This window comes from Chroicocephalus ridibundus, chromosome 1 (genome assembly GCF_963924245.1).
Source record: "Chroicocephalus ridibundus chromosome 1, bChrRid1.1, whole genome shotgun sequence".
Classification (NCBI taxonomy): Eukaryota; Metazoa; Chordata; class Aves; order Charadriiformes; family Laridae; genus Chroicocephalus; species Chroicocephalus ridibundus.
Window position 1 is genome coordinate 126,814,121 of NC_086284.1, and position 27,993 is coordinate 126,842,113.

Below are 27,993 nucleotides of genomic sequence, written 5' to 3' on the forward strand. Positions count from 1 at the left end.
TCCTCCACAGAACACATTACGCTGACACCAGACTGACAAAATAGCTATTGCCTTACTTCTTTAAGAGGCGTGTATGATAAACATTCCTAGAGGGCCAGTGATACCACCCCTTCCAGCATTACCAGCACCCTTGACAGCTGAAGTTAAACTTCGCGTAACTCCCCCGACACCCTTTATCAGGCCCCAGGGTTCCTCTGCAGCCTGGCAGACGCTTTCAGTACTCTCCCTTACAGGACTTATCAGGTGGGTGAACACTGCGCCAGGTCCTGCTGCAGGTGGTGGGGGCTGCGCTGCTGGGGCTGCCTAGCAACACATGTTTCTGCACAACCGTCAGGAGAGGGTCAGCGAGGCCAGAGATAAAACCAACAGTGATTTTCCACTGCTTTGCCACTGGATAGGAACCCTATAAAACCCCTCTACGGTAATGAAAGCCAGTTTCTAAGAAAGGACTCTGTCCGAGAATTAACTAGCAGAAACTAGAGATCAGATCCAGCCTTTTGACAGACAGGTAAACTCGCTGAAAAGCTTCCTAGCTTACAGCTGTGGTTAAAGCAAACCATCTTCCAGGATGGAAAAATCAAAGATTTTTTCCTTCTAAGAATCAGTTATGCAATGGACTCTGAAGGAAAAATAAACACTGGGAAAAGGACTGGAAAGCAAAATTCAAATCACAAATTGAGTCAAATGTTTCTGCAGAAATAAAGACTAAAGCTCCATATAAGCTCAAGCATCTAAGTGAAACTTCACATAATTATACATGTGTAATGAGCAGATTATATTCATGGTAATTAGATAATCAAGTTCAAAGCCTCAGCAGTGCATAGGAAATGGCAAAAAGGTTTATTTTTAGATATACGACACTGAAAATTTGTGGAGCACACATCAAATCTGCAATGCATAAGAGGCTCTGCTGCTTTGACCCACATAAATTCCTCTCCATGCCTCCACCAAACCACCTCCTCACTGTGATGGCCACGCAGGATTTCCTTTTCTCTCCAGCTGCCATGTTTCCACTCTCATTCTCCCCCCCCAGAAACAGCAGGTAGCCAGCCACAGCCAGAAACACTGTTGCTGCAGGTAAGCAAGTTGCTTATTTTTAAGACCACGCAGTCTCCTACATGCAATTCTGCCAAAAGGGCAGCTCACTAGTTGCTACAGCACCTTGTTCAACCGAGATACAGGAGATGGTGCTGGCATAACCAGAATGTCTCAGGTACCACTGAACGCAGTTCCTATCAGCCATTAAAAAGGAGATGAGATGAGATGAGGAGGGCCTCCCCGCTCTGTTGCATATCGCTGAGCCCAAATAGGTCATATCCCTTCCTTTCTCAAACTTTCTGCCTACAGATGCGCAATCCCATGGGGCCAGCCTGCTCCGCTGCCATCTCTCTGCTCTCTAAACCCTAAAGCCGAGCTTATCCCTTCTTGTCTGCCTATTTCAGGCCAGCAGCTGGGAATTCTCCTGAGCAGATTGTTTGGTCCCCCCAAACCCTTTCAGTGTGCTGTTCCATAAGTCCAAAACACTCAGCAGGGGAAAGGAGGAATGGTGTCACTTCTGTAGAGATGGCCTGCCACTGGATACACAGCATGCTCAGAACCTGAAAAACTTTAAAATCTATAGGAGGCAAAGGCTATATTCCTGAAACTTTAAAACAGGCAGTTTGATCGTAAGATAATAATTTCAGAATTAAGACATCAAAAAACTGATGCAAAGCTACTCTTTGTTCAGTTGTGCATGGTTCTTTCAAGTGTGATGACACAAAGTGCTTTATAAGAAGACCAAGCATACCAAAAGAGATGCCACTCAGTGATATTTTTGTTGTTACTCACAAAAATAGGCTGAAGAAAAATATGAGAAAGACTAAGGAAGACAGAAGAGGTCAGGCTAAGAAAGCCCAATCCTCTCCCCTGCAACACTCTTGGCCCATTGGGTTGATGGAGAGTTCCTGCAGCCCTTATGAAGAAGGATTCACCTTGCCTCACACTGCAGACTGGAACCAGCCCAGTTACAATACGAAGCCACACCGGTGCTCTCAGCTAAAGAGGGCGGCCACCGCCCAGCTACACTGACTCTTCCCTTCCCTAAGCCCAACTCCCCGTCAGAAGACAGACTTCTGGAAAGTTTTACAAGACTGCCTCAGTCTCATAATCTCTTTTAGAGATGCAGCATTTGTGGCTTTTGAAACATTCAAAATAACATTGGAGAGAACAGGTAGGAACAACAGAGCTTAGTAACGTAAAAGCATAGCCATTCCATCATTCTTGATATTAATTTAAAATTGATAAAATGCTTTGCTGACTTCAAAGAGAAAATTCAGTTTTGATTTCTTCATTCTGTTGAGGGTAGTAATGAAAGCTGTATGGACAGAGAATGCTCACACAAGGTACACTTCGTCTTTCAAAGTTTAGTTGCTGTTTGTCAGCTGTGGTCTGCCTTTCTAGCCTTCTGTGGTGTGAGAAAAAGGATTATATAGTGGATATTAAGCTCAACTTCAGTCCTGTTTTTCTAGTGCTCACATTGGGTGTGCACTTACATTTTCTGTTTAGCTGTACCTGTCTCTCACCACCCCCACCTCCCCCAGACACTTACTCTCAGAGGGGAGTGCAAACAGGGCCAGGTCCTTTGGTGATTTAGAAAAATTCTGAGAAGTTCAAGAAAAAGGAAGAAAGTAACAGACAGGGCACTATGAAATCCACAGAAATGAAGAAAACTAAAGGTAGGAAGGGACAACCTGAGCTCACTAAGAGAGAGTCCGAGCCCCCATATGTAATAAAAATTATATCTTAAGTATAAGAAAGCATAGCTCAAGCTATCCACTTCGCTATTTTCACAATCAAATTAAGGACCCTAACAATCCTGCCATGGAAAAATTTGTCCTCTGCAAACGTTTAGCTAGGTAAGATCATAGTCCCAGCTGCTGCCCATATTTCTGTAAAAGGAACATCACTGTCTTTGTTACATGGCAGACTTATCAGTAGCAGATACCATGCAAGGCCTCAAAGAGATAACAGGCGTATTATCAGCAGCGAGTGCGAGACCCTTTCTTGTGAAAGCCATTTTTTTTTTCAGAAAGCTCTCCAGACATCCCACTTGAGGTGTGAAAGGCCTGGAAACTGCTACAGCCACTTCTTCCGTTTCCATTTCAGCTATCCAGGGCAAAGCGATTAAAATGTTGCAGTGTGCTCTGCATCTTACTAAGAAAAATCTTAATGCTCTCGGTATGACAATATTTATTCTGTACTCAAAAATACTGTTGCAGTGCCAGAGCTGAAATATTTTGCTGCACTCACTGCTCCTACACATGGCCCTGTACCTAAGTACAGGACACAAAAGTGAGATTATTTTTGCATTAAACATTTGCAACACTCATATGGTGAGCTCACAGGGCATTCTCCAGCACAGAAAGCATCACGGAGTCCAACAAATGCTTTAGGTCTTCGGCTCACTTTCATAAAGCAAATAAGCCTTTCCTACTTTCCGTCCCCACTGCATTCAGCAGAACAAGATTCCTATCAGCACAAATCTCCCTTTGTGAGTAGTTTTAAATAATGTGTGTGAGTGGAAGGCCCTGCAATATGGCCAGGTGTCCTGCTTTCACCCTGCTGTGAGGATGCCAGCCTCCAGCAGATGAGGTGGTGGGAAGACAGGAGCAAGGACATGGTAAGCTGTCACAGCTGATGAATCAAATTCAACAAATCTCACGGATATTTTTATCATTCTTCTTTTTTTCACCTCTCACTTCTTATTCTGAAATTAACAAGTATCCACATGGAAAGCACACGACCCACTCTTCATGGAACTGAACCACAGAAATACTAAAGATGTATGAAAGACAACGTATTTGCATACTTTTGTGTGTACTATGAAATATACCCTATGCTTTTGCAGACTCCTTCTCCCAAAAGAGAGCACAGGAATGATCACGGATACAATGAAGCACACACTGCTTTCCTCTCCACTCTCTGCATTGCTTACCTTCATTAACTGCATGAGGCTTAATAATGCAACAAGTACAGTTTGTGAATTTTGCACTGTTGACTGGTCCGCGACCTCCACTGGAGGGGAAGAACAACTCCAGCTCCTGAAAACAATTGTAATTGAATACAAACAATTGTAATTGCATACATCAGCTTTTATCATAAGTAACAACATCCAAAGTATCCACAGACACAGAAGATAAACCTTAGATATAGATTTTTGTGCTGCAAATACTTTTTCCCTATAATATTCTTTCAGATATGTCTTTCCCTCTCTAGCACCACTGCTACAATCATAAAAACGTGATTTGAATATTTCTTGCAATGTCTTCCCTTTCACTTCCACAATGCAACCCATTCCCATTCACAGCATTCAAAATGCTGCTGCCACAATCATTTGGTAGAGGTGTTCCCAGCTCTCTGAATTCCCTCTCTCTCTCTCCTCAGTAGCTTTCCCAAATCCACTCCCATATACATGTATTTTATCTTCCCCCTTTTCACATCATCTTTTCCACTACATGAGCAAAAATGCAACTACCAGCCATTTCTCAGTATGCTTTCTTCCCATACACAAAACTGACCTCCATCCCATTTCTTTACAAGTTTTTTTCCTTTTGTCTTAAACAACTAAACTCTGTCTAGAATTGTTGGCTCACTCCTCATGCCTTGTTGACCCTATTATTTTATAATTTTTTTTTAATCTTCCTGAATTGAAGTTGATCAACTCAAGTGCTCTGATTTCTGGGATGAATCAAAAGAACCTCTTTTCCTCTGATCACTTCCTTCCCACCATGACTATTCAGGTATCACACAGCTTGGGTCTTAGACCATACACGGGTGAGCTTGACAGCCAGGCTTCTTTCGTCAGTGATATTTTTTCACTCCTCACTGCAAGCTTCACACTTTTTCCATACCATTTGTTCACATATGTTACACAATCTGACAATAAACATTAATCAAATGCTCGAAACACAGATTCCATTTTAGACCTATTGGTCAAATTCAGTAAGGGGATTGATGAATTTCTATTTAAGGGAAACAATAATATCCTGGAGATACTACTACTGCATCTATCTGATTTCTTCCTGTGTAACAGTAGCAGTGCCATTTACTGAAATTGTCTCGTTTAATTTACTAGCTCAATTCAGATGGAACAGACTTAGCTATCTTCCAGTCTTTAGCCCTTAGCACTCTGATGATTCCTGTGATCCTTACTTGAACAATCATACAATTCAAAATAATGGATCTTTCAATAGAAGGGAAAACATTTTTTGTTTTTCTCCTAGCAAATGATCCACACTTTAAGTGGACATATCTGAGACAAAAGGGTTCGTTTCCTACATCCTTCTACTGATAAAATGCTTCATGCTTCAAAGACCTTGTCCCAATCTGTTAGCTCATGTTTACTCTAAAAGAAGCAGCCAGAAAAAGGCAGCAAAATATTTACAATATTTAACACTTTGTTTTATCCATTCAAAGTCATAAAAGGAAAATAACTAAATAATGCTGAAGGACTAGGATGAAGAAATGCCAACGTAAAATCAAGCGGAGCCTTAAAAAGAGAATTCTTTTCCTTTCCCTTTATTCCTGATCTAAAGAAATTCCGAAATTTGGCCTGCAGAGAGACACCAGCTTAGAGCATACCAGAGGCATACTTTCATTTGTCATTTAGCCTCCAAAAGAACAATTCAGTCTTCCACTCTAACTGTTCAGTTTACAATACATTCATTAGATGCGGTTGGGACTTCGGTTTTCCTTCAGAAGAGTTCATTTAGGTCCCTTTATCTTACGTGTCTTTCTTTTCCGCAAAGCTTCTGCAAGGTGCAGCCAACTAATTTCCATGGCAACTGCTATACAGCCATAAAATACTGAGCCTACCAAATTAAAATAGGCACAGGGATATTAAATTCACGGTTTTGTTTGATTTACTGAAAATTGGCATCAGTAACAGCACAAAAGATACACATACCTGCAAAAGCTGATCAAAGTAATCCCACAGTCATAAAAATACTGCAAATGAATGGGGCCTTCAAACAGCATTTCAAAAACAATGAAATGTAAAAAGACCAACAAACTTAAACCAAAGCACATCCTTATGCTTCTAATCAAAATTTTATGCTAATAGATACTCTTTCCTACACTCTCAGTTCAAAAGCTGGCACAGTTGTCATGGCAGTACACAGGAACAAAGAGAAACTTTCACCCTTATATATGAAAACATCTAGCTATTTAACCAGAACTACAAAGACCTTTCTGACTAAAATTCTCCTTCATCAGAAAAAATCAGTTTCATCCAAACTCCTTCTGACTATGTACCATCTTCATGAAGTTTGCCAGCAGAAAAAGTATTTCGGGTCCAGCATATGATTTCTTGTCAAAACCAGAGCCACATGGAGAAGATCCAGCAGTCCAGGCACTGTGCAGGTGTGAGTGAGATGAGTCCTTGACCAGCAGAAAACCACCCACACTTTGCAGTTAGTTTGCTATGCCACACAGCCTAACAGCCAGCCAGAAGAGGCTGACCAACTCTGCCCTCACCACTAGGATATAATCTTTATGTATATTTTCTAGTATACAGTACTCGGCAGCTTATTAGGTATCCTGGGGCAGGTCTCTCCAGTTGTGTTATTGCAGCTATTCCAATTGAAATAGAGAAAAGACTACTATCAAGGAAGCAACAACTGGTATCTTTTCCCCACTGGTCTAGAGCTAAGACACCACAGCACAATACCAATCAATCATGAAGTAAACTTTATTCTTGCCATCATACATCAGCATTTCTACCCCACAACAACACACACAAACAGTCACCTCAATTCTGCAGAAATGCTGGTCATATTTATCACTCAGTCCCAGGGCTTTTTCTTAACACTAAGGAAAGACACACTGCAAACAAAGCAAAAGGGAAGCAAACTCCCCAAAGCCAGGTCCACTGTATTACCTCTTAAAACACAAAGCAATACAAAGTGGCCTGTTTTCATAATTATTCATTCTGAACAATGACAGCAGAAGAAAGCAGGCTGCAGGTAGAGGACTAGTGAGGACTATGGAGGAGAACAAGATAAGCGAAACACGGGAGGGCACAAAAGGATATAATAGTTTAATTTCTTTCTTTTTATGACCAACATTGGTAGACTATAGGTAGATTACACAGACTATATGCAATTAACTCAACGTTTGTGATGCACAGAAGACATTAAAAATGACCAGGCATGCTCTCCCAAACAAAGTGCCCAAGGTTCCCCTTTCTGACAGAGATGAACAAGATTTCTTTTTTCACACAGTTTATTTTTCCATGCTAAAAAGGATCCATAAGAATATCTAAACTAGTTATGAACTCAATTGGGGAAAAAATAATGAATTCCTGACACAGCTGTTACCAGATAAAGTAAAAATAAACCTCAAGTCAAGAAACACAGTCAAAAACTTACTTGAGCAGCTGAAGCAACCGAATCTGGGCCATGAGCTGCATTCCTTAGGCCATCATGTCCAAAGTTTGCTCTAATGCTGTCTAGTGCATCAGTCTGAGCCACTGAAGAGCTTGCTGGCCCCAGTAATGTTTTCCATTTACAAACTGCATCATCTCCTAGGATTTCCATAGCAAGAATGGGACCACTCGTTATAAACTGGAGTAGCTCACTGCAAAATGGAAACAGCACATGGTAATCCATGCTACAAACTAAAACCAACAAAAACATACGATCCAGTGGAGATGCTCAGAACTCATCTCGGCAAGGCCTTGAGCAACCTGATCTAACTTTGAAGTTGGCTCTGCTTAGAGGAGGAGGTTGGACTAAGTCATGTGCACATACTCCCCTCTTATTATCGTTGTAGAAAAAGAACCAGATGGTACAAACTCACTCAGCCTACTGTGTAGTATGTTAGATTTAAAAAAAAAATAATTTAAAAGATCAGTAATGGCAACAGTTAAAGAGACCCTGCTAACTATTTGTCTGACAGGAACGATTCCTAAACATGCCTCTTCTGCGTAGCAGGATTTCAGGATCCTCACACCTGCCCTGTGTCTGTTCCCCACTGACACAACTTCAGCACTGCCGTCAGGATGGATTGCTCCACTGCCCCATGGATCTCTCTCACAGATTTTGCCCAGCCAAAATGCAAAGTGTGAGAGAAGGGAGAAGAAAGATTTGGAAATTTTGCAGGGCAGAGGGGACTTAACCACAAAGTGAGTTATCACATCCTGGCTGAAGCAGAAGTGAAGTGATTTTAATGGGCTGAATCTGAGAAAGAAGAAGAAATTGTCAGGCCTGCCTTCTTACCCAACCACCTCACCTACATGGAAGACAACCATCCAAAACTGAAAACCCAAACATGCTTCTTAAAAACTAAACAAAACACCACAACTGTAATTCTATATCTTTACAAAACGTGCATACAAACAAGCCTCCCTTTTCCCTGTGTAGTCTGGACAGAACTAACAAAGAAGAAAGTTGACTCCATGCTTTTTGTACTACTTAAGAAAAGAGCTTTACACAATTATAATTGCAGATGTGTGTACTTTTCCAACCATCTTCTTCCTAATGATCATTTATGCAATGATAAGTGGGCAAGAAGAGAAAAGAAATCCTGCTAGTTCTTTGCTAAAGGAACGATATTAAAACCATGAAAGGTTACATAAACATAAAGAAACTACACAGGGAAAAGCTATTGGAACTCATGTTCTGTAGGTGAGAAACTGCTTTTTATGATACAGTTACATGGCTTACACATACATGCGTCCAAGAAAAAAGCAATTTCTACAACACTGCTTACTGTGAAGACTAATCCTGAATATTAAATAAGTTTTTAAAACTAAATTCTTTAATAAGAAAAACACTTTTTCCAAACAAGTAGAATTGCTATTTTTCCCTACTATTCACTAGACTTACATTGACTAGTGAACTTGCAAACTAAATCTGAATTTAAAGACAAGTAATACAAGGCTAGATAAAAATGAGTCAGAGATTTTACATTTCACTGCCTTGAAGATTCTTGTTCTACTGGATTTGTAATGCTTTATAACTAATTGCTTCTAATTTAGAGAAAAATCCTATACAGAAGATGTAGCCAACAGGACTGCAGGATGGGAAACAGGCACATCACAGTGGACAATGGTTACAGTTCCTCAGATAATTACCATTAGTGTAGATATACATCTGTGAAATAACACTACAGGCAAAATTCTTGCTTATTTATCAACATATTCAAGCAGGCTTACTCAGCAAAGAAAAGGCAATTCTAAATCTTCCTCTGATCTCCAACATGGTCAGACATAGCCTGGGGACACGTCTCCGTGAAAGGCTTGAGTTTGGACCCACAAAAAATCATTTGCTGTTGCAGGAGAGCAGCTGGCAGATCCTAATACTCAAGCACTTCATGACATTACTGAAATCACATCTTTTGACCACGCCAGTGCAAACCCACATTCCAACATGGCTCCAGCCTCTTCCTAGAAGAGGCACACTACCAAGTCCAGAGGGAGGAAACTTTGTTTGTCGGCACTTACAGGCAAAGTAGCCATGACACAATCTCTGGGTCATAAGCATCGATCTGGTCAGTTATGGAAAGTCTAAGGTTTTTCATGTTAGGTGGTGCAGTCTAGCATCATGGCCGTTTCATGTTTTGTCCAAGGGTTGCGGTACAGTAAAAAACTGCCCCATGCACTATCCTTTAAGTTATGTATGATTTGGGGTGCTTGCTACCAAATCAACTCTCACAGATAAGTGTTCCCCCCTAACTCTCATTATCTGCAAGCTCCACCCTGATCCTGAAGATGCTCCTTCCCTTGGCTTTGAAGTTTCACCTTGCTTTTTCACTTCTGAGACATCAAACACAGTCCCCTGATATCATCAGGCTGTAAAGAATGTGAGTTAAAACGCTGGAGAGCTGAAATAAGGATCTGTCCCTGGAGGAAGATGAACAGGGTGCATACTTTGCAAAGAGCTCCACTCAACTAAGACAAATTCTGATTTTCCCATGGTCCTGCAGTACCAAATATGGTAAATGAATATTGTGCATTCAATAAGCTTAATACATGTCACATTGAAATTGATATACCTACTTATAAAAAGGTTTTGATTGATGGTCTATGTAGAAATCAGCTGCTTCTTTTCTGAAAGAGCAAAAAGACATAGATATAGATGCATAGATACAAATATATACACACACACATATATATAACCCCCCCTGAAAACCACAAACTACCAATCATCAACATGTTTCTACAGGTAATGTCTTCCCAAGCTGGACAGCTTGTGAGGTGTTCATGCCCAATGACAGAAACTACGTTTAACTTTCTGTAATATTTTGTGTGGCTACAGGTGTCGCTTGTAGCTGACTCCTCCTTATGCTCCTCCTCTGGGAAGGAAGTAATTAACTGAAGCCCGTAGCATGAACTTTCAGGGTCACTGATGGTCCCCACATTCTCAGGCTAAGAAATAAATGCAGCAGAGTCACCTTCTTGCCAAGCCACTTGCTGTTATGTTGTTTTCATCTTTCATCTCAAAGATCTCATACACACATTTGTGTGTATGTTGGTTAATGAAGTTTGGTTTTAAAGCATAAATAAACAATTTATCTGCTTCGCTAGAACTTATTTCCTTATGAAGGCTAGTGTTTATACTGGTGCATAACACAATATTGCGTAACGTGGTTTCTATTCAGTATCCTCACACGTTACAAGTCACATAGGCAGCAAAATGCCCTCAAAATTAAAACTTGCTTTCTCCCATACTTTCCCACTTGAAAACCCAATTTGGTCTTGCACTTTCCCTCGAGGAACACAGCAGATACTACACACTGCTTTCTCTCAAAGCAATGGGCTTTCGGTAATGAGGAGGGCTCCTTAGATTGCCAGGCAAATAAAGGCCACCAGGCATACACAGTATGTCCGTACCACAGCTGTTACTTTTTTTAGGCATTTACTCAGGCACTGGAAGCAAAAAGATACACTTTTCAGACAGGGAGGTGGCCCTCTCCAAGCTCTGCATTGCCACAGCCATGCTGCTAGCAGCACGGGGCTCAGCTACCCAAGTTTCAGGGAGCACGGTGCAGACCCCCCATCCCTCCACCGGAGGACATACCATTCTGTAGCTTTTCACCCCACCACCCCCCGCAGCTAGCCAACCTACTCTCTTCCATGCTTTTTTCTCCAGCTGCTTCTCATGTTTCACTCTTGCTTACTGCACTGCTTTTTTAGCATGGCAGCAGCTAGGAAAATCCGTGGGGGTTTGCAAGTCTAGCCCTGTTATTTTGCAGCTTCAAAATTGCAGTTCAGAAGTGCAGGCTTGGTCTTGGCTTGCTCCAAATCCCAGTGTGTACCACTTTCTGAAGCTGGAATTTGTGGAGAGGGACAAGCTCTTCAGGAGCATTGACAGGTGAAAGCAAGCAATATTGCTCTCCTCTAGTCTGGGTACAAAGTTCATAATCAAAGCAGAGCTGCAGGCAGACTGAAAGATTTCCACTTGGAAAATTGTTTTTACATGCAGAAACAGACTTCTGATTCTGCTCACTTTGAGCAGCCCTCTTTACTGGAAGAAATTACCTGCATGTTTTTAAAATAACAGATTCCAAGTCTGAACAAAGGCACAGTTCTGTCATCCGCAACACAACTTTTCACATCTCTCTCCCATTTGCAGCCCCAATTTAAGCCAAATATTGCCAGAGGAAAGAAATAACCTCTAGAAGAACATAAGAAGAATTTAATTTTACTAACCTTGACAAATATTTAAACAGTCACAGCTTTCTCTAGCTTTTTAATAGAAATGACCACCTGCTCATTGAAACTGAATAATTCCTGGTTTGTTGCTTTCAGTTCAAGTATGAGCCATTCAAAATTCAAAAGATTTTCATTGACCATACAACTAATATGCTCTCCCTCCATTTCATAAATAAGGCAGAAACATGATTTAAAAATGATGCTAGTCACAGGAACTCTTGCAATCTCAGCTTCAAACCTACACTCTGCAAATAGCCTAAAGTTTTTGTTTACAATTCCGTTTCACCAGAAAATCCTCTTCTGAAACTAATTTACCAAATAATTTTGGAAAGCAAATACGAAAAAAGTATGAAAACAGATTAAGTATTACCATTTCTGAATGCGAAGAAATATTTGATGGATATATTTCTGAAACAAATGGAGCTCTACGACTCAGTTAAGAATTCCTACTGCAATAAATATAAAACTGCAGTTGTGCTGTACAATGTAGTTCCTTTTTCATTTCATCTCTTTCATTAGTTCTCTGCTTTTAAAGAATGGAAAACAGTCTTCATCTGGGAATAATAGACCAAACTGACACATAATTAAATGAAGAAACTAGAGAGCTGACCCATCAAAGTAGGTGCCTGCCCTCACTTTCATATCTTGGCTACAATTTTTACAGAAGGCATAAATCTATTTAACAGTGATTGCTGGACAAATGTCAGTATAATCCCTTTAAAGAAAGCAGTAGATGATGATGCTGGTTTGAACAAGCCTGCCTGCAGAGATCTAAGGGTAGAAGACTTTGGCAAAGCCATAGTTCTATCATTTTAAAATGGAACAGTCCCAAGAAACAGAGCATATAGTATGCAGAGAAACCACAAATACTCAAGACATTATTTTAAATATATCCAGTATCACAGCCCAATCTTGTGCTTAAAAATAATAATTTCTAATTATGCAAGAGAAGCATAAATTTTTATATAGCAATAGGCAATAAAAGTTCAAGTCTCAAAGTTTCTTCCCTTCAGTGTGAGTCAACTCTAAAGCACATGACTTGGCTCAACAGTTTTTCAAGTTCTCAGACAGACGCTGAAATAAAGAACCACCCAACGTTAACACTTCAGGATCAAGTCTCTCAGACTGCAAGAGAGCAAGCCAAAAAAAAGCTGGCTTGAAAGACGTTGTGAACTGTAAAGCAGTATTAGAAATCTGATTGAACTCACAAAGTGGAGTTGTGTGAAGGAGGATCTGGGACCAGTATAATCAAACATTGCAGCAGGTGAATGCAGAGACAAGAAGAGGAAGTCACATAGTTGTTTTATCAGTATTTCAGAAAGCCGAAAAGGTTTTGAGGTAGGGGAAAATTTTTCCTGGCCTTACACAGAAACCATAAAAACACATGAATATGGTATTATGTAAGACAGATAGCTTTTCTTTTCAAAAACGCATTGTATATGAACAGGTTTGGCAAAGCATCAACAGAGAACTAGAAGACTTTCCCAAAGTTACTGCACTAGGGTAAATTAAGTATGTTTTCTTTCCACTACAGCCTGCCTTTTTTAAAATCTTGTGGCTCAATGAGGTAAGTGGAGAACAGCAAAGGTTGGGGGGGATTAGGAAGATGAATGAATAAAATCTGTCCAACCCTGCAACAACATTCAGAAGATCATTTGCTTTGCCTAGGACTTCCAGACATTTAAAAGTAAACAAGTTTGGGTTCTGAGAGCACAAATTAAGACAATGGATTTACTGAGAGTGAACAAACCAGCTACTTTAAAGACAACATTGTTAAAATGAGCAATATGGTTTGTAACAGGAAGCCGTGAGGTGAGGACATACAGATATGTCAGTAGTAAACACTGCTGAATGGCTAAATTTACGGTAGTCACCTTGGATTCATACAGAGATGTTACATATTTAATCACCCATACTCACTTGCACAGAACTTTTTAATACTTAGCTTAATTTTCTACATGCTTTCAGAAACCTACATGATTATGAAACAGATGAGTCTTCCCTCTATTACTCACTGGGATGTATTTGATGTGTGGAACAACACAGCATAGCTTCAGAGAACGTTCTTAACTGCAAAAATAATATTTAGATACAATAGAGCTAACCCTAAAAATTCCTTACCTTGAAAGCACCATCATTTTGGCCTTAGTTATTGTAAATCCTGCATTAATAATGGTATCAATTAATTCTCCAATCTTGGGCATTGCATCAGGTTTAATCAGAGCCAGTGTTCTGGGGAAAAAAAAAAAATAAAAAAAGTAGAGATACACAGCCAACACTACTTTCCTTAGAGCATTTGGTGTGCATGTTGAGTTTATATTCAGTCTAAAAAACATTACATCAAAAAGAGAAATTCTGCCACAGACAAACATCCTAGTCACAGTGTCTCATCAATTTCCACGCTGTTCTTGAATGCCTGCACAAGACATTATTCTGATTAGAAGGAACTTTTCACATTACAGTTTCCTTAGCTTTCCAACGCAAGTCAGCCCACAGTGCTCCACCAGCAGTCATTATTTACTGGCTTCTCCCTTCACTCTCAGAGCAAACAATTTGACCACTTCTTCCTTAGCTAGCATGTATCTCTACAGCTCCTCACTCACGGCTTGGGGTTAGAACACAACTGATTTGTTAATGTCTTCCTTTGCTTGCTCAGCTCCCTTTCTTCCTTATATTAATCATTATATACATAAAACCAAAGCAGTTAGAATTCCCTGTTTGAAAATACTACTTAAACATGTGCCTCTTCCATGCAATTCAAAGTGAAATGATTGTTTATTATTACTTTTAAAATAGTTGGAGGCCTTAGTGAGAAGAACGTCCTGTTGCGCTTGGTACAGTACAAACACTTCATGCTATACAATATGCATGCCAAATAGCTGGCACTGTTAATAGACACAATAAAAGGTTGGCAGAGGAGGTATTACGTCTCTTATACTGACTGACAGCTATATTCTAAGGGAGATCAATCAAAAAATTCTCTACGCTCTCCCCCATATCTTTGTTTCCAAGTACATCCTGTCTTCTCGATAATTATCGTTTTATACTATACATCCCCTAGGCCAGGACTGTTTTATTAGTGTGCTTTGCGTAGCACCAAGTACACCATCAGCACTAAACATATTATTAATCAAAAATAACAAGCACAAAAAGGAGGTCTGTAAAATGGCATTTTCTATTTGCATTCATCTCGCGGTGAGTCAGCTTCAAATGTGCTCAGCTTACAAATGAACAGATTTATTCAACCCTGTATCTCAGAAACTCCACGTCTCTGACAACCCTAAAGAGCTCTTTCCATCTTTTACACTGTTTCCAATAATGAAGGCTACCCAAGATAGATTTTTATTGCAGTACTTCCCTAAACATAAAGCAAATAATTGCAAATCTCTGATTTTATACACCAGCATAGCACGGAAAGCAGCCTTTAGGTTAGCAGCAATATATCCTAGTCAGGGCAAGTATGCTGAGGTTACAGGACATGGATGAACTCCCACTACCTTTACTTTGAACTTTTAAGTGACCCTGGATTGACAGATGTTTTGGGAAGAGACAGACTTACCTATTTCACAACAAATCTAAAGGAAGGGAGGTGTTAGGACCAGGAAATGTAAAGAGGAAGATTTGAAAGCATGTGACATTTCATCTGAAAGTAAGGGAGAGACATAGATGACCTTCAGAAACAGAGATTCCCTCAAGCATCAGGAAGCTCATATACATGGACCAGCTTAGGCCCAGATCCATTGGGAAATATGACACAAAAAGACTGATGGACTAAGGTGTAGCCAGAAATTGCACAACAGTCAACCAAGCCTATGCTTGAGTCCATTGCAGTGCAAACTGAAGTTGGTTTAGCCCTGTCTTCAGACTAGGAAGGGCTGAGCTCTGGCCAATATTCAGTACAGTTTGCCAGCATTCTCCATGCAGCCTATGGGCCATAGCCTGTTCCCCTTTTCCCCAAGGATTTCACAGCTCCACCTCATTTTGTGATATTATTTATCATATGACAGGGTGTACCACATGCATTGAGTCACATGAGGGGGGAGCAGCTACGTGCTTGACTGATGACACGTACCCACCGGTCACACAATGCATGACCTGCATTCTGGAACAAGAGGTTCCCAACTCTGTCGTTTAACATGAACAGTAAGGATCGAAACACTGGAACGAGATCTCCAGTGCTGTTTGCATTTCCTTGAGGAATACTTTTTTGAATCTACGTTATTACACTGACTATTTGAGACAGACTGCTAATGCAAGAAATAAACTGTCCCTTACTTTGCTAATTTCAAGCTTTCTAGTAAAAATGTAATTCCTAGCTATATGTAATGAAATATTGCATTATGAAGCAATTTACTTAGAAGATATTAATACAAACTGCAATGAGTAACTCATAACATCTTTTTTCTAACACTGATATATAAACTTCAACATTTCGGTGTGAGCTTCTCAGTGGTATGCAGGATGCTAAAGCCTGTTTCTGAGCTTGGATTTTGATTCGTGTGCCCTATTTTTAGTTTTAATTAGGAATATGTTTCTTGCGGTTTGACATGATGCAGTCTGCAAAGTACATTTTGAAACAGTTTTAACGTCTAGGAACAAAGGAGAAAGAACAAAAATTAAGCTCATTTGCTTACATTTTCAGAGAGACTGTACGACAGTTCTCCAATGAGTACTGAAACATCAGAAGATGGGAACTGATCAAAGGAACAGTGCACAAAGCATGCTGCGGCTATGCTTGTGACATCTATTTATTTCTAATAATAGGACTGTTGCATGTACAGTAGCTTACGTCTTGTACTAGAAGAAACACTGATTATGTCAATGACTGGAAGCATAAGAATAACATATCCAATCAAAAAAGAATTCAAATCTTTCTGGTCAAGACACAAGCTTCCTAACACCATTTTCAAACCCAGTGATATTAACTGACTCTTAAGTATAGTCTACCTAGACAGGACACACTACTCAGACAAACGTTTACCTCAGGTTGCAACCACCCAGGATCACAAGTGAAAGACTAGTGAAACAGAAATCCCTGTCCCATGGCAGGGATTCCTTAAGTGGTACACTGTAAGTAAGCACATGTTTGTGACGGTTTCCTTACAGTGCACTGGGAGGGGAGCAGGGAAGAACAACACTGAAATATGGCCACATTTAAAAATTGTCCCAAGACAGAAGAAAAGTAGGTGTAGAAATTGAAACTCCATAGAACTGTCTTAATAATTTTAGTCTAATTCTAGAAAGGGCCTGTGCAAATGTAGCCTCTTTTTACACATCTGTTTTGTACCTCATGTACCTAGAGTCACATTCACTTGCTTTACTGGCAAAAACAAAGGTCCCTAATTCAAAATGTTCAAGATTTTTGATGACAGTCCTCAGCCTCCCTCAAAGACCTTTGCTCAGTCCATCTGCATACATATTCAGTGATCAAAGAACACATTTCCAAAGTCAAACTAAACTGCTGATAGTCCTGTACAGCACAAAGGCAAGAAAAAGATGGAAACATTCTGCCTCATACAAACATCCTTAAAATTATCAACAGAATTACAACTACAGATTATTTTAGGTATTATCACATATTGCAGAAATCTTGATATATTTAACTAATAACTGCTGTAAAAACTGGTCAGACCAGGCCAAAAAGACAAATACTTCCAATGCAACTGTTTTGCCCAAGGACTCTTTAGTATGACGCTGCTTACCCAGTGAAAGCTTCTGTAAAGAAACTGGATTTTGAGGATCTTTTGTCTGTTTAAGACACCTTTCACTGTGTTCCTTTGGGCTATTCTGAATATGTAACACCACTTGCATATCTCTGTTATCTTTCATCCAACATTCCTAAAATGTTTTCCAAACAGCTGACATGTCATAAATTCCCTTCCTTCTTTTTGTAGAGTAGTACAAAAACTCACCCCCTCCCAGGACAACTTCATTGACGTAACTATAGTGCTGCTGTATAGACAGCAACCTCTCTCATAAGAAGAAAATGCCATTTTTTCACAAGCTGCCTTTTCTTAGTATAACCGCATCAGCACTAGGGCATATGCTGGTTGAGGCAGAGCAGGAAATACACAACTATAAAAAGTTACATTGGTATAAGAACCATACACAAGACAGACGTAATCTACCCAAGGCTCTACCGAGGAACAGAGAGAGTAGCCACTTATGCTACTCATATGCCATCCTCCGATGTTCTCCTTTGCTACTCTTCCACCATTCCCAACCCCAGCTCGGAGAAAAAGTACCAGCAGAAATCCTTCTGGAAAGATGTTATGGCAGTCATTTCCAAGGCAATGTTTTTGTGAAGTTAAGACAAAGATGTGTGTTAAAACTTTCAACTCTTCCTGTACGTCTGGTTATGTACAACTCTCCAAAGAGAGTTAAAAATAAGCCCAGTTGGTGGGAGGGAGCAAGAAAGAAGGTGAATAGGGCTCACTAGAACATCATACCTAAGAAAATATTCTGTGCTCTTTTCAAAAAAAGATGGAGCAAATTATCAAAATGTCTTAATTTGCAAATTCAGAGATTACCTGCACTGAAGTCAAACCAGATTTAAATTCCTTGTAAATTAATCTTATTGTAATTTTATTAAGTCTCTCCTGGTATTTTTGTTCTTGCAGGGGCTCTTAAAATCTTTTCCAAAGCAAGTCTTTCAAACAAAAAGAGATGATGAGTCTTATCTTCCTCCATTATAAATGAAATTTGTCTTAACAAACAAGCTTGTAAGCTTTATTGACATTCTCACTGTATACGTCCTGTTCTTATGCATACAGAGTTTAGGAGATGCTGAAAAAAGTCTCAGAAAAAATCCCCCATAGTGGGAAAAACAATGGAGAATGGGAATGGGCTGCTCTCACTCCTGTTCCTACTGTTTTCGGTTACTACTACTAACACAGAGTAGATCTGACTGGAAAGGCATGAGGCTTCTGCACAGACCCCAGGGAGACAGGTGCTAGTTTTTCAAGAACATAGCACACATCAGAGTTACCATAACAATTCTGCCCCAAGAGTATCCACAAATCACAGGAATCCTACTGCTGCCTGCCCTGGAGGAGTAACAAAGCCGAACAGGAACCCCTGTTTTCCTCCTCCCCCTCTTCTCTCTCAAGAGACCTAGAGGAGGCAACAGTTGACACCATGGAGAAGCTGGCCTTGAAGATTTATCAGGTGAAAATGGCAATCATAGGTTTGCCCACAAGCAGGGACCACTTTGGTTCTATCCAGCTGTCAGTACGCCAGATGCCTTCAAACTGTGTAAAAACTTGTAGCTATGTCCACCTCTTCCCATAGTACAGGAAACTTATTTCCAGCAGGAACAACTACTTTGAAACCCCAACCACACAGGAAGACTTCAAAGAATGTGCTTTCTTACCTCTCTTTGCGGCTCCCCAGCTTGCGGGCTGTATATTGATCCCCATAGTCCACTAAGGATAGGTGACGGGAAAAAACAGTAATTTTGTTGCCCACAAATAAATCTTCAAGGTGTAAGCTCTCATACTTGGTGCGCTTCAGAAAGGTGCGATGGTTCTTCACATCATACTGGAGAGAAAAGAAGATTAAACCTACCATAACAAGCAATTTAAGTTGTGGGCAAACTCAACATAATGTTTACTCTACCTTCAGAAATGTCCATAGCACTGTGGGATAGAATCTGATCACTAAATCAATTTAATTCCTAAACCTTTGAACTTGCAGGCGTACCAGGAAAGCTTAGAAGACCAAACCACAATTACAAATTTATTCTATTCAAATAGTCTCAGGCTTACAGCTATCTTTGCAGTTTTTATTTTATCGTTTGCTTGTGCTAATTCAGGCTGTGACAAATGTTTCAGGTGCCTAGTGGATACCTCTGCCCAGTCTCACTGAGAGTTCCCCCTAGCAGATCAGATCTATGCTGTTTCACAGACCAATGGCTCCCACCAGGAGTGGTCAAGATACATACTGTGGCAGGTCTCCTCTTCAGGGCATTGTTCCAGTGATACTATGCTTTATTTGACTGCATAAAACTCAGAATTATGGATGGATGGATGACTGCAACACTAGGTTGAGACGTTCTCACTGCCTAGAGCTGCAAGCTCAAAAGCCTGTCAAGACAATTCAGCTACATATCATCATTCCAAGCAAGAAGCAAGATGTTAATGTGTAGCTTTCTGGGTGGGCTGACAAAGCATAAAAGGCAACCTGCTGAACAGTTTCTTCACTGCATTTAGATATTACAGATGCCTTAATTTTTCTAGGGAAGTGGAATCCTAGGAAGAGTTTTGTACTCCTCAGGCCAAACTTCCCCTTCTCTGTCTTGAATTACATGTATTGTCCTCCATTGCAATGGTATATAGACTAGACTAGCATTAAAAGACAGAATATCATTCCCACAAACTTTGGAGGAAAAAAAAATTAAAAGCAAAATTACATACTCCTTCATGTTCTGAAATGTATGAATACATTTCTCTCCTGTTAGAAGGCTGGAAGAATTGTAAGTTTTTCCAGAATAGTCAGAACTTTTCAGATCAGAGAATATAAATTATTTTGCTACTTCTTTCTGCTGAGGCAGCTTCTAAGGAAGAATCCTTCCCTGATGAAATGTTTTTAGCCCCTCATATGTGCTCCTACCAAGTGTCCTCTATTCAAGTGCAGTAGAGAATGAACTCATAGAATCATAGAATGGTTAGAGTTGGAAGGGACCTTACAGATTATCTAGTTCCAACCCCCCTGCCATGGGCAGGGGCACCTCCCACTAGACCACATTGCTCAAAGCCCCATCCAGCCTGGTCTTGAACACTTCCAGGCATGGGGCATCTGCCCTGGGGAACCTGTTCCAGTGTCTCACCATCCTCATATTCCTAATATCTAATCTAAATCTACCCTCTTTCAGTTTAAAACTGTTACCCCTCATCCTATCATTACAATCCTTGAGCCCTTCTTCACCTTTTCTGTAGGCCCCCTTTAAGTACTGGAAGGTACTTAAGTCTATAAGGTCTTCCCGGAACCTTCTCTGACAACATGCAAAAAAAAAAATATCACTTGAATTCAGTTACTTATTTTTTCCTGGACTTTGCCAGGAAGCCTATTAACTGACTTGACCATATTCAAGTTCTTCAATAACTTGACTAAAAACCTGGTTATTTCACTAACAGTTGCTAGAAAGGCACCCCAAGCTGTTTCTCTCTTCTCAAGCAGAAAGGGATGGGGGGGGAGTTGGCATCTACCTGTGTTAAAGAATACTTCTTTAGGGCGGAATTTTGGATCTGTTTAAAATACCCTTTTATAAAGCAAATGATAAGCCACAGCAGAAGAAATCTAAGACTGTCTGGACTGTTTCCCTCCTGCCCATGTATATGTAGAAGTGAATTATCCAAAACAACATAGTACTCTGCTAAGAATCTGTCCTTTTTAAAGATTTCTTCTCTCTGTTTAGGAAATCTCCTGTAGAAAGAAAAGTTGTTCAGGCTTTAACAATTCCCCATGAGAGTTAACCACTATGGAAAATTCAGAGAATGGGGCATCTCTTTGTCAAGAGATCCAGTTTGATCATAAGAGCTGCTTGCTGTCCTTGGAGAAAAGCCTATGCTGTCTTCTTCCAGCTGCAAAGCAAGCTGAAAACTTGTCTCATTATTCCCACTGTAATTTTTCTTCACAGGAACCAAGACATGAAGAACTGAAGAAGAGGAAAGCTGAACACTTCACGTAACACAAGCCTTCAGCAGCTCTGCTTCACCCTCGGCTGAGGTGTGTGCTAAAGGAGAGCTGTTGTCAGGGAGGTGGGAAAGGGGTTTCATCATCTTTCTCATAAGCAGGGAGAAGTTGGGTCATAATGCATTACCTCCCTTCTCCTGAGATACATTAGAGGAAAGAGTGTGCTCTCATATTCTCAGGAAAATACCAAAAGATGCAGAAGAATTAGGCAGCAATAAATTACCAAATTCTGCAGAAATTTAAAAAAAAAATCCAGAAGAGAATTCTAAATTTAATCTCTGTCCACAAACTCACCCCCAAAAGTGATTTTGAGATATTCTTTCTATAGAGATGTTACATATGGTTTTGCTTTTTTAACTCCTGTCGTGATCACACTCAGTCCATATACGCTCATGACTGTGTACACACTGTACTATCTTAACCTAAGAACATTAGAAAAATGCAGTTCTACCAAGCTGTAGGTATTTCATGCTGAATGCATTATGAAGCTCAAGAACACCTTGAAAGCTCTTGGTTTTGAGACGTGTAGGTGAAATGAACAACAATTTTGCCAGCCTACACATGGTTGTGTAGGAAGATTATTACAGCTCCTGACTGATTAGCTAAACTGTCTCTGGGAAATAAAAAATAAAAATCCTCACACACAGACATGATACAAAGAACTAACTTAAACAGGGGAAACATCATGACAGAGTTTTTTTAAAGAGACTATCAGTAAAATGTACAAAGTGCATCTCACACAGGTGGATACCATGGTTTCAGTGAGTAGTAGTTTGGGTAAGAAAAGTAGTCTGGGCAGATTCCACTAGCTTTCTTATTTCTGCATTTGATATTTATAGCAGGAAAACTAAAATTTAATAATCAAATTACTAACGGTGAATATCCAAATCTAGGCTATTCTAAGACCCTTAGGTCTTCATTAAAAATCAGAAAAGACTAGTCCAAACCATTCACTTATTCCTAAAAGGAAGCACAAGGCATTGGTTGGTTTACTAGGATTATCTTTACAGTACATACTACATTTTTATATATGTGCTTGCTACTGCAAAATGCTTGGTTTAACCTGCTATCAATAAACAATGGGTATTAGTTGTACGAACCACAAGCCAGAAAGGTCCGTGCAATCACTACTAATGCAGAAATTTAGATCCCATTGTCTGATACATCCTTACTTTCATTAAAACCGATTTGAGAGCTATTTACCATTTCCTCTACTTTGATAAGACTCTTTTACATTTTACTCTTTGGAGTCTTCTGGAATTCCATCGAAAGCTTATTCCCCTGTTTGAATTCAGCTTCAATTTATGTTTCTCAAGCAGTAGGTCAGTGCTGCTGAGCTTCAATTCTGAAACCCAAGTAAAGATTGAATGAAAACAGATTTGTGAAAATGAATCCAGGCCAAAGCAAGCTTTAAGGAACAAAAAATAATCATAAACATGGAAGCTGTTCCACATGTTTCACTGTGAACTTGTATTTTTGCTTTTCTTTTAGTTTTAGAAACAGAGCAAGATACGTCTCAAAGTACATTTTCCTTACCTGGAAAATTAATAGGCATCGTCAGTGCCTTACCATTTTACAAACTGTTTAATTGGATATTACACTTATGACAATAGATTTTTTCTTTTATTCTTACCATTTCTACTGATCCATCTTTTGGATAATACAGAAGTTCATAACGCCGAAAGAGTGAAGCATTTGCGTCATACCATTCAGCAGTGAAAGCAAATCTGTCATCTTGACTCTGGAAAGAAAAAGTGTAGGGGAAAGGGCTATTACAGAAAGTATACGTGTGTTACATGTAAAAACACACAAATAAAACACTTCCTTGCATTTGTTGTCAGAAAAGTTAAAAAAAAACAACAAACAAAACAGTAGTAAATGCACTTGCATACTCTGCATATTATCATCTGCTTACCACAGCTGGTGGCATCTTTTCACTTGTTAGCTATCATCTTTTAAGTATGATGGAAACGGCATGGCAGTTTTCCATTTATTCAACTTATTCTGATTTCGTCAGTCATGAAACATGGACTGTTGTGGAAGTTGTTGCTGGACTTCTTAACTTTATGAAAGTATTTGATTTGCTTTCATTTGTTAAAAAGAACATGTTTGCTCACAACTAAATTATAGAATCTTAACACATTTTCTACATATCCTACAAGAACAGGACACACAACAACGAGAACACTTTCCTGTCCTGAGCAGTCATACCTGAACTCCTGTTAATGATGAGATAAACATATTCAAGTTAAGGACATTAGTTTGATTCACTGATTAACTTCTTGAAATTTACATTAAGCATAGATAGGCCAATCTCATTTACAACTCATTTTCTGCCCCTAAGGACTGTGACAAGAAAGCTAGATTGCCATAATTCTAAAACTGTAGCTACATGCATAGCTCCTCTCCACTCCTCCTCCTTCCGAGGATAACCCCCTACCAGAAAGTAAGCACAAAGGCAATGCAACGCATGTGGTTGTGCAGTTCTAGCACCTCTTAGTGGTATATGTTCATTAGCTATTGATACTGAAATATCAGTTATTTGATAGCTGTTAGATGGAGCTCTAAATTTTTATTTTTCACACCTCCTCTAAATCTGATTGCTACTCCCGAGGGTAAGCAAAGTCTTGTCACAGGATTCCACTCTTTAGATGTATCTGTACTCTTCTCATTCATCTTAAACATTTAGGTATCACTGGGGGTTCAAGTTGAAGCCACGTAGGCCTTTTTAATCCTTCAGCTTTTAGAAAACAGCAGCATTTCAGCTTGTTTCAAAGACTGCTCAACAAGTAAGGACAGAAGAGTTCCCATGGGCTTCCATGACTATTCTGGAACACCAGCAGGAAAAGAATCATAATCGTTTTCCTAGTGAGTGCAAGCTTATAGATATACACATTAAAAAAAACCAAACCAAACCAAAAAAAAACCAAAAAAACCCTAAACCAACCAACCAACCAACCAACCCCAACACAAAACAACAAGAGTAATCTTGCTTTTGTTGTCGGTGCATTTTTTTCTTTCAGCACCTTCAGCTGAAAACTGATTTAGGACTAAGTGCTTTTGCAGGTTGAAGTCCTAACACAAGCAGCAGCAGGAAAGAATGAGATAGTGAAGAACAATTTCAGAATTTTACAATGTGATGAATACTTGTACCTGTTCAGTTAAAAGCATCATGGCAAGTGCCCTACCCTCCTGTCAGCCCTTATGGTACCCCTACACTGCACACGAAAAAGTCACAGAAAGACTAAGGCAGTGGGGGCAGCACAGGGCTCTGTGGAGGATGCAAAGCTTTCATTTCTAACTGTAGAAGTCTGTACAGCACTGAAAACTTTATTTACATGAGCTACTATAGCTTCTGTGTTATCTCCACACTACACACTGTAGTCTTTGACAACACTTAAACTCATGTTTTAGGTGCTGCATCCAGCACAAAAACACTCTGGGGACTTACCCTGGTTTCTGGCCCTTACTTAAGCTAGACATGCTTGTGTCTTCATTGCTACTGCTGTCATTGCGGAGATATGTAAGCCAGAACAAACTCTCTTATTTCAAAACTCGCACCTTAATTTCTCTATATAGGCATGTTGTTGGCAACAAGCAATAGTAGGGGTTGGCAGACAATAGTAAATGACTGGTTTCAACCTTGATCTTAAATACACTCATACTGCTGGAAGACAAGACAAAAGATTTGATCGATTAATTTGACCATCATCATGTCAAGGATGGATGTTAGAGGGAAGTTCTCTACCAAAGAAGTTGTCTAAAAAGAAAAACAGCCCTGCTTCTAGAGTACTACCTCCACAATTTGACTAGTGATATATGAAATAAAAAAAGATGCACCATTCTTAATCAATGCCTCCTCATAACATGCAGACATATATAATTGCATTACTTCATGCTACTTATTTCATACTGTATCATCACTTTAAAATATATTTTCTAGGTAGCAGTTGCCAGAGAAGCTGCTAATTTTCATTTAAGCAAAACTTCCAAAATTTCCAAATGCTTACTTGTCTCAGGGAAGTAATGTATTTATGTGAACCAGCAAAGAAAACACCACTAGATTTTTCGCTTAGTCACCAGTATCAGTCACCCGCACCTTCATGTTTACAGTGAGAAATTACATTGTGTGTCTTGTTTGGTGAGGAATTGGTCAGACTTTTTTTTTCTTTTAACGCAACCTTGGTTTTAAGATCCATTTGAAATTCATTTTATAAGATCTTACTCAATGTCTGAGCTATTCATATTTGTTATTCAGCAAGCTCTGCTGGCCACTGTTTCTTATTCAGCCAAATGGCAGAAATGACCATTCTGTATTATCTTCTTTTAGCACTGTAAGCAAAGGCAAGGTAATAAATGGTACTTAGACTTGAAAAACACTGCAGAGCTAACCCCCAAACACCCAGTAATGTTTTCAGTAAGCAGGAAAATTTGAATCAATTATCATTTTGAATCTGGAAAATATGGCGAGCTAACAGTTTTCGAAAATGACCAAAACAGTCTGTGAAGCTTCTCCTAGCCATAACCAGAACTTCCTCTGCTTTATGGACATAAAATTTTCACAATAAATATTTCTAAATGCAGAGAACAATATCAGAAGAAAACTTAAGAGCTTATGGGAAATACTGTAAAACTAATTGGAAACAGATTATGTTTGTGAACAGGTAGATTGTTTCAGAGTCGCACACTGGAGAGTGAAGAAATTCAATATTAAAAGCAAACTGAAGGCCCCGCCAAACAACTATAATGTGAAACACAATAGGACTGCAATTTTACTATTGCCGATTCATGCAAATAGTCTTAAAACAGACAGAAGGCAATCCTGAATACAATCATTGACACGGAGTAATGTGAATATATTCTGGTGAGCCCTTGCCAGGCACCACTGTAAAACTGCCACTCCAAGTCATCAAAAATACCAACCAATTTAAAATCATAATTTTTAAAAAATGAGTACATATGAAGCTCATAATACATCTTTTTAAATGAAAACTGAGACTTTTACTTACTTATTTAATGCAGGAATAGGATTTTGAAGGCAAAAACCAAACATAAAAACCTGTCCATTTCCCATCAATATCGTAAGGATTGCAATAAAATTTTAAGTCTTCACAGCCCTGAAATTATCTTTCCTGAACATTTACTTTCAATCAGTTTATTGCTTAATCAACGGAACTGGTACGACAAACAACTTTCTTACATACCCTTTCTCTAGTGTGCCCTAGACTGCAATGTGGGAAGGAGTCTCAAAGATGAGAAAGATCTATGGGAGACATGCTACGTTTCATCCTTGGCTCCTGTGCATCCTCCTAACAAAGGAAACTCAGAGAGAAAACAACTGTCCAGAGCAGAGAGTGATTAGAGACCAGCGATGACCTGTCAGGTGGTGTGATGTTCAATTCACCACACCGCTCCAGACCAGCACTGAGTCCCAAAAGAGGAAGATTTCACAGCTCTTCACCAGAGAGCCCCGGCACCTCATTCCCCCAGGAAATGGCTGAAACACACGAGTCACTAGTGAAATCACATCACTGTGCACAGCTCGAGTAATAACAAATCAAATGAATCTATAAATACACTATAACTCAGAAAATTCTTACTTTAAAGCATTAGTTTCCATTAATTTCTATCCTGTACCCTCATTAAAATCACACATAGCCTCTGCTCTCATGACTACACAGTTAACCAAGCAATACCTAATGGGGGAGAAATAATTTTTCATAACTTTTCACATCAGTGGAAAAATCATCAGCACTAAAAAATCCATCAGTGACTGTGCACTTTATATTTACATAATGATAGTTTTAGAGTAGGTGTCTTCAGCTCAATTTTTACAGCCCCCTTCCATAGTAAAATCTAGGGCCACTGAAATCTGTAATGTCAAGAGTTCACCTACTGTGAATATGGAAAGAATAACCTTTTTCTTTCTTCCTTCTTCTACAAATGGCACAGAAAAACATTTGCATGCATGTGTAGGTTTTGCTAGCTTATGCTTTTTTGTTTATGTTAGCATGTGTTAATATGCAGTAGGATGGCTCTGTGCACATGAGAAACATTTACTGAAGTACAGCTGAATTAAAAAAATTAAATTTTGTACTTAGTTCTGAAAGTGATGGGGGAAGCAGTCATCTTTAGCTAGCATGGGACTAATTTCTAGAAGCTAAATCCAAGCATTTATAAAAGAACTGTGCTCACAAAAAACTGCTGTAGAGGGAAACTGTTTGTCTGGAACATAGCTGCCAAGGAAGCTCATAACCAAAAAGCAGATGCTTAGCAAGCTGGACAGAAAATGTCCTGTCCTGTAAACCTTTCAGACTTCCAAAGGGCTTCTGTTCTGCAATAAAACAAAAGCAGATCTTCCAACATTTTTCATGAGAAGCAACAGTAGCAGAACAGTAGCTCAGGGACTAAGGAACTTGCATGGGAAGGCAGAAAAACAGTTTTATCCCTCTGGTCTGAGCCATGCATAACATACATATGGATTTGTTTTTTCCAGCTTCAAGATACCTCCTGACTGCCACACTATTTTACTGTTCTGGGGTGAGTACTTCTGTCCTCTTCCTCTAGTTTTGACTAGAAATTTCATCCTCGAGTTTCCCTTACAA

The 27,993-nt window shown here is 39.5% G+C and overlaps 1 protein-coding gene across 2 annotated transcripts in view; it reads right to left on the bottom strand.

Moving 5' to 3' along the window:
• Positions 1-27,993, bottom strand: part of NME7 (NME/NM23 family member 7) — a 92,961-nt gene that overhangs the window by 50,994 nt on the left and 13,974 nt on the right. For both annotated transcript variants that reach the window (XM_063350775.1, XM_063350764.1), the window contains exons 2-7: positions 23,022-23,129; positions 19,068-19,234; positions 13,817-13,927; positions 10,040-10,090; positions 7,410-7,617; positions 3,977-4,082 (exon numbers count right to left, since the gene is read on the bottom strand). In XM_063350775.1, the coding sequence (XP_063206845.1) occupies positions 3,977-4,082; positions 7,410-7,617; positions 10,040-10,090; positions 13,817-13,927; positions 19,068-19,234; positions 23,022-23,129 (751 nt within the window). The remainder of the gene's footprint in view (positions 1-3,976; positions 4,083-7,409; positions 7,618-10,039; positions 10,091-13,816; positions 13,928-19,067; positions 19,235-23,021; positions 23,130-27,993) is intronic.